The following is an 8407-nucleotide window of genomic DNA, read 5'->3' as shown; positions in this document are numbered from 1 at the left end:
TGAAAATTTTCATATTATGGAGCTGGGCATGCCAAAACTGTTTCTATACGTTAAACCCATATGGTTGTGTTTTAATCTTTTAGAGCTACGTGATTGTGTAAACTTTGTGCATGCAATTATGTCATAGTGCTTGATTATTTTAGAAACCATAAGAATTGAAAATGACAAGTCTCCCTCGCACTGCGCGTTAGCAGATAGAAGAAGTTATTTCAAGCATTATTATTCAAAGATGTTATTCGAGTCAATTAGAAAATGGGTGTGTGAACTTTTGATGATACCAATCACCATACATAACATTCTACACACATTGTTATCCCTTTCATATTCACCTTTTTAACATATTCAATGTCCATTTCGTGAAAAAAGGAATTAAATCTACTTTAATTTTACTAAATAAAAAAAAATAGTCTTGACAAAAACACAATGACAGCTTTCACATTAATAATCAAAGTTCGGTTTCTCAATTCCATCACCATCACCACGGAACTCTTCAACGCCTTCAATCTTGACGGCCTTCTTCACCTTCATTTGTTCCTTCTTCTTGCTGTTTTCATCACCATTTGGACTCAACAACACAATAGTTATCTCAATTCAAAAAGATAATAGTTATCTCTTCGTGAGTTCTTAATTACATGTTATTCTTTCCATAAATTGTATATAGTTTTCTGTTAAAACTAAATATAAAACTCGATATAGAGATAATATTTTCGATTATTAAAGAATAATCATATAAACACACACAAAAAAAATACAATAATAATCTCAATTCAAAATTTAGTCGTGCAGATGCGAAAAAAAGTATACGAAGGTCAGATTCAGCCATTTATTTCCTGTAACTTTTGTATGTCATTAATAAACTATCTGAGATTGGTAGCCCAAAATCTCCCAAATGCGCTTCCTAATTAGAATATTTAGCAGCACGTTGCTTGATTTTATGTCCCTAATGAAGCGGGCTTGGCCCACTTGTCCAAATGGATCATCTTAATTTTGAATCTTTCTAATAATTAGTTAATTTAAGCGTTTTTAGTCCTTTAATTATTATCAATTTTTTATTTTTATTGTTCCCAAAATATTAATTCCTCTAGAATTTTATGATTTTATTTCGGGACTTTACAAACAAAACTTTTTGCCCTTGTATATCCTGATAGGTGTATGAAAATGTGACCAGATCTTTGAAAACCCAAGTGGAAAGAAATTCTTTACCCTAATTAGCGAGCTATAAACAAACCTTAGTCTTCTTTCTAATGATAATTTGGTAACTAAAAATATTCATCATCATTTCGAAGAATTTGAGGTTTATTTAGGGGTGACCAATTCCTTTTGAAGAAAACTTTTAAGTATCGTTTGTTTGGAGATGACGAACTGCTCAGTGGGTTGGTATTGTTTCTAGTAGTATCTTGATAGATCAGAGGACAACACTCAAGACCTCTATGAATCTCGCCTCTGGCACTCGAGCTCTCAACATAGTCGGGAGACAAAACCCTAGCTCGACCTGAGGATAATACAAAGCTATTGAGGGTTTGTCGACTTTAGACATATCATACTTTAAAGACTTCTCTAAAAAGAGTTTGCACAAACCAAACTTAATCAATAATAGATAAAAATGATTGAACTTTAAGATGAATAGGAGGAAAGATTATGTAACCTAAAATTCAACATTTCTCCTTACATAATACAATTAACCCTCTTTTAACCGTCACCCACAATAATAACATTTCACTATACGAGTTAAGTTTTTGGTAAAACCGATTTTTTATGTTTTATTTTAACCCTCCAATACAACTTTTCACTTATAACAACAATAGTCATAGTTATGAAATACATTCTTTATTAAATTAATTCTCTATAACAACATAGTGCTTAAAATTTTAAGTAGAATTATAGCTATTTCATATAAGTATGTTAATTATAATTTATTAAATAAAAATTATCTTAATTAAAATATTATTTTAATAAAATGTTTAAATTTTACATGAAAAAACTATTAGTTATATTTGATTGAATGAAAATAATATTCACTTAGTGAAATTAAGTATATCAATTTAATAAACTATTAAGTTCCCTAATTAAATATTCTACTATAAATTTAGAGCATCAAAAATTTATAAATTGATTACTTAAATTTAATAACTCATGATAAATTAATAAATTTAATTCGATAACTCATATTGATTAATTGAACTTGTTAGATATATGAACTTCATAATTAATTATAAAGAATGTAAAATAAAATGTGCATAAAAGTAATAATGCATGCACTTGCTATACGCTTTTTAGTTTTATTGATTTGATTCTCATTTTTTTAAACATAATTCACACTTTCTTTATTAGCTAATGGAAATTCACAATATGAATTTTATTATAGGTTTACAATAATTATCTTTTTATAACAACATACTATTATAGATATATAACAACCACCTTTTTATTACAGATAAAATGATAAATGAGATTGTTATAAAGATAAATATAATATTTTGTATTGGTTAGAGCCACAAATCCATGTAAAATTCAACATTTCACCACTACCTGGCATTGACAAATGTAAAAAGAGTTGGTTTTCGTTGGTTTTAATTAATTTTTTTAATTGAATTTAGGTCATTTGATTCAATAATTTTAAATTTAATCATGGAATTTGTTGTATATAAATTATCTCATTTAAGGTTAGGGTGAAGTCAGAAAATTTTTTGGGGGTCAAAATTAAATTATATATTTTTACGATAGTAAAAATACAATTTTATTATTTTAATAGTTTATATCTTTATAATTTTAAAAGATTAAATCAATTTTTTTATCATCTTTGAGGGTCAAATTATAATTTTACCATTATTAATTTAAAATTTTATAAATTATAAGAGGTTTAAATGGAAAATTTCCCATTTTAGGGGGATCGGGGCCCCTGCCAACCCCCTGGGCACTGCTATTGTTCAAGACATTTCGTCAAGGTAGTTGCTTAAAATTTAATAGAGGGTTCACCCTAAGGTGAGAAAACTCGATTCGACTTCAAAAAAATAATTTTTTTCGAGTTTCTAGTTAATCAAATCGAACTAACCGAGTTATTCAGTTATTTTGAGTAAACTCAAATAAATAATTTGATTTTTCAAGTTTGAGTCGAGTTGAATTTTACAATTTGAGTAATAGATTATTGTAAATACTCATTTGGTCTTTATCAATTTAAAAAATGACCAAATTGGTCTCTCTCAACCAAAAAAAAAAATACAAATTAGTTCAAAATAAATTTCAAAAATTAAAAATAAATTTCAAAAATCCAAAAATTTTCATAATTTTTTAAAATTATAAAAATCTAAAGAATATATAAAAAATGTTTAAAAACTTTCAAAATAATAATTGTAAGGACTTAAACAAGTAAATTACCAATTCAAGTATCGTACTAAAGTATATATACTATATTTTTTTTCTTATTTTGCTTCGAAAGAGTTTTCAAATATATATGATTTTAAATTTATGTGCTATAATATGAAATTAGTTATATTGTAATAATATTTTATTCAGGGGCTGGCAGGGGCCCCGACCCCGCTAAAATGGAAAAGTTTTTCATTTAGGCCCTTTAAAAATTTAAAAATATTAAATTAGTAAAAGTAAAATTGTATTTTGGCCTCCTAAAATTTAAAAATCATAAAGATTTAGGCTATTAAAAATGTGAAATTGCAATTTTACTATCGTAAAATTTACAATTTGATTTCGGCTCCCCCCTAAAAAAGTTTTCTGGCTTCGCCCCTAACTTTATTTTGACATGTTTAATTTTTAAAAAATTTAATCGAACAATTTCAATTGATTCGGTACAAGTCAACTTGAATTCTATTTCACTCAAGTAAATGAAAAAAAAAACTCAAATCAAGATAGGATGATAAAATAAGACTTGTCAACTCGACTAACTCATTTTTTTTTTCACTCCATTTAATCAAACGCTATCCGTTTCTTCACCTAGCCAGGGCTTGCCTATGGAATCACCATCAAATCCAATCGGAACTCTCCCAATTATGTTCGTTGCTTCCCGGTACACATCATAGAAATCTTGCCATCAACTATCTACAGCATGGTTGATCTCATCTTAGTAAGGTCTAGTCATATCCTGTTACACATGACTCTACCACCAATCCTATATAAGTAAGGCAACCATTCATCGAGGTCCACGGCCGGCTCATTATCAAATCCACCACCAATGTAAGATCCCTTCCTTTTCTTCACCAAGAGAGATCAAGCTCCTTCAACTTTAATATCAAAGATATCATTGGAAGCTCTTTTTGTATTTCTCAAATTTCTTATTGACTCTCGACATTATGATGTGAATCACCTATTTCATCTATAATATGAATGTATGCCAAATGTCCAGCTTTGACATATTCCTTGATTCAAAATTGTTAATTTAACAAGCAAAAACTAGAAAAAACAAAAAAACAAAAAATTTCATCTTAGCAAAGTGGGCGGCTCATATATAATTAAAAATTTTTTTAATACGGTGGTGTCAACGTGAAAAAAGTATGTGTAGGGCACGCGGGGATCCACTGCCTCCAATTATTGGATATTTCCGAGTGCTTGCAATTCCGCCATGTGTGGAAGCTCCCTTCGACCTTTTAAGAAGTTTCTCTTTCCAGACTAGCGTGTTTGAAGTCATGTATAAAATTGTGGTTGCTTTGCTGTGTGTTTTGCTAAATATTGCTTCTATTCTCTCTATATTGTCTTATGTGTCTCTATTCTTTTTGTTTTCCTGCAAATTTTATCATTTCTCAGTAGCCTGATCAAATTTGCTGCATAATTTATTATCTCCACTTCTCCGTAGCTATGGATTGGAGTATGATAGGGGCTGCACAAACAGGAAACATTAATGTCTTGTATGAGCTAATTCAGAAAGATCCATATGTTTTGGAGCGTATTGATCATGTTTCTTTTCTTGACACTCCATTGCATGTAGCAGCCAGTGCTGGGCATGTTGATTTTATGATGGAGATGATCAACTTAAAGCCATCGTTTGCAAGAAAGTTAAATCAAGCTGGGTTTAGCCCCATGCACTTGGCTCTGCAAAATAACAGAACTCAAGCTGCGTGATACGAGTAACTCAGCCCAATTCAAAAGCCATAATAGAGATGAGTTTAGTTTTCCTCAAGGCCCAATTACGAGATCCAAATCCAAACAGATAAAGTCAAAACTCAATTTAGTGGTTCAAGACTTTATCACGAAAAAAATTCGAGAAGAAGAGTTGAAGTTTCAAGACAATAAATTCTGAAGTAATGATGAATTAGAAGAGACTAATTATGTTCGTGGGCCTAAACTCTCATTAATCTATGATGACAAGCTCATGTGGAAAATGCTAACAAGCTTAATCATTTCACTTCAAGAACCCCAATTGATCTTACAAGCTTAGACGTTTCATATTGGGTTTAAGTTTTAGGCTTAATTTTTATTATATATGAGCACAATATTTTATTTATTAGCTCTTATTATTTTATTATTATTTTATTCCGATTTTTTTGATAATTATTAAGTATTTTAAGTTATTTAGGAATTTTATGTTAACAAGAAAGTTTAGTTTAAAACTACTTCTTGTTTAGATTAAATTAGAGTTCTAGTATACTTAGGAGTTTTATTTAGATTTATTTATCTAGCCTATATATAGGCCTTTGCATTGTACACAAGGAGACAATTCATTATTATTCTATTTCTCTTTTGAGTTAATAAATTCTCTCTGAGTTTTTCTTTTCAAGAATTTCTCTTGAGTTTCTTTTAGAAGAGTTTTAACAATCTTTTTAGATTGTCGGGATCATCTTCAAACTTTTTCTTGCCAAGGTTTTTATCTTAGAGGGGAAATTAGAGCCGCTTGAAGGGGGTTGTGGATTCTTCGTGTTTCCAAGGCTTTTTAGGACTTTTACACGCCACGTTTTATCTTTCCATTATCTTTCCATTTATCTTCTTTATTCACCTCCTGAATCTTTGATTTATTATTTGTTTTAATTATTTTATCTAACTTGGATTTAATTTCGTTTCAGGTTGTGTCAAAAAAAATTCAAGTTTCTTTCCGAACGTGTAGAGCCCTAAGTCAAATCCGCGACATTGACAAACTTTACAATACGCTTTCGCGTTCATCCTTTTCACCCTTTATCACTGTGCTTCGACTCCTCAAGTTTGATGAAGGCCTTGTTCGTGTTAAAGGAAGGGGAGGCTTGACCCCTCTGCATCATGTGGCTCAAACTGGAGATGTTGATCTTTTGATCAAGTTCCTTGAGGTTTGCCCCGAGGCTGTTGAAGATGTGACTGTTCGAGACGAGACGGTTTTCCATCTTGCAGTAAAAAAACGACATGATTGAAGCATTCCAAGTCTTGGTGGGGTGGCCGCCACGAAGCTGCCCAACGTTGGGAGAAAGAACAACTTAGTTGCGCAGACATTGATGGCAACACAGTTCTACACATTGCAGCTATCGAAAACCCACCTCAGGTATGCTAATTTTGCTAGTTAGCTCAATTATTTATGTATATGTATATGATAAAATGGTTATTTACATGAATTTTCTAATTAACAGGTGGTGAAAGTATTGCTGGGACACTTGCGTCGAGACCATATCAATGGCAAAAATTTGAAGGGATCCACTGCTCTAGATATCCAACCAGACTGTCCATTGGATGAAAGGCAAATGGATAATTATAAGGGCTCGGTTAAAGATATGATAAGAAAAGTAGGAGGTTTGAGTGGTTCCGAGCTTCCCAATAAGTCCATCTCTTCAATCCACATCAAATTATGGCCGAAGTTGTCATGTTTTCAAAAAATTGCAACAATGGCAGGTCGAGGAAGAAAGGGTATCCCGCTTGAGATGCGTAATACATTTCTAGTAGTGATAGTGCTAATTATAATAGCCACTTACGCTGCCTCTTTAAGCCCTCCAGAGAAAGCTGATAACAGTTCATCCATGAAATACCATATCAAGTATTACGTATCTTTAAAATCAGCCGACAGCACTGCACCCCAACCAGGTCCTCCTCCACTACCGGCCGATTATCAGATTAATTTTTCAGATATAATAGATGTATCATCCATGTTTTGGTTATACAACACATTAACCTTTTGGGCAGCAATTGGGTTAACAACATATCTCCTATTGTCAAGATCATACGAGTAAACGAATCCAACTCATGATTCTTTTTCATACGCATTAATGTGAGAGTACATGCATTTAATAGAGAGAGATGTTAACCCTAACTAACTTGACAGTTGATAACAACCTTAGCTAACTAACTAACTACTGACTTCTTATCCCTAACATGCCCTGAGCTTGTTCCTTCCTCTGCCATCACTAACACTCCACTGGTTGACACTCGAAGTTGACTTCGAAACTTACTGAAAAAACTTGCTGCTAACGGTTTAGTCAATATGTCTGCAACCTGTTCCTAACTTGGTACATGACCCGCCTGAAATAAACCTTGAGCAACTTTCTCCCTCACAAAAAATAGATCCAATTCAACGTGTTTAAACTTCGAGTGCAACATTGGATTTCCTGCTACTACCATAGCTGTTGAACTATCACACCACACAAGAGCTTTGCCGCTTGCCGCGAAGAGAAACTCTTAGTTCAGTTAACAATGACTGGATCCATATCATTTCAGCAACAACATGGGCGAGGCTTCTGTATTCAGTCTCAGCAGTCGACCGTGAGACTACCGGCTGCTTCTTGGAGCTCTAGGAGATTGGACTCCCTCTAATAAAGATGCAGTAACTGGATGTGGACCGGTGATCATTAATGTCAGACCCCCAGCTGGCATCAGAAAATCCTTCAAGCAAGAGCTTCGAGTTCTTTGTAAAATGCAACCCATGATCCATGGTCCCATGTAAATAACACAAGATGCTCTTGACTGCTTTGAAGTGCACATCCAAAGGGTTGTGCAAAAATTGGCACACTTTGTTAACTGCAAAAGCAATATCGGGTTTAGTCATAACCACGTATTGCAATGCCCCAACAATGCTCCTGTATAAAGAAGTATTTTCAACAGGTTGTCCTTCAGTGGCTGACAATTGACATGTCGTGATCATATGTGTAGCTGTAGCTTTAGACCTCTCCATAGAAGCCATTCACAACAGATCCAGTATATACTTTCGTTGGCTAAGAAAAATACCAGTGGTGATGTACTGGACTTCGATACCAAGAAAGTAGTTAAGTCGGCCAAGATTTTTCAAAGAAAATTGATCATCAAGCTTCTGTACAAACTAATCTATAGCTTGATTGTTGTTTCCAGTAACGATAATATCGTTGACATAGACTAAAACATACATGAGCTGGAAGCCCGATTGAGAAACAAAGAGAGAAGTGTCAGCTTTAGAGACAACAAACCCTGTATCAACTAAGAACTCCTTAAGCTTATGAAACCAAGCCCGAGGGGCTTGCTTGAGGCCATATAGTAC

The 8407-nt window shown here is 32.7% G+C and overlaps 1 protein-coding gene across 1 annotated transcript; it reads left to right on the top strand.

Annotated features, from left to right (window-relative positions):
* Positions 1-4803: 4803 nt before the first annotated feature.
* LOC107895851 (ankyrin repeat-containing protein BDA1-like) lies at positions 4804-7691 on the top strand. The gene is made up of 5 exons (XM_016821067.2): positions 4804-5063; positions 6047-6242; positions 6326-6451; positions 6537-7037; positions 7521-7691. Exons 1-5 carry the CDS (start codon positions 4804-4806, stop codon positions 7689-7691), a joined length of 1254 nt encoding a protein of 417 aa, XP_016676556.2.
* The last annotated feature ends 716 nt before the right edge of the window (positions 7692-8407 follow it).

Source organism: Gossypium hirsutum, chromosome A10, assembly GCF_007990345.1.
Source record: "Gossypium hirsutum isolate 1008001.06 chromosome A10, Gossypium_hirsutum_v2.1, whole genome shotgun sequence".
Classification (NCBI taxonomy): Eukaryota; Viridiplantae; Streptophyta; class Magnoliopsida; order Malvales; family Malvaceae; genus Gossypium; species Gossypium hirsutum.
Note: the sequence above shows the minus strand (reverse complement) of the source record. Positions and strands in the feature narration are given on the sequence as shown.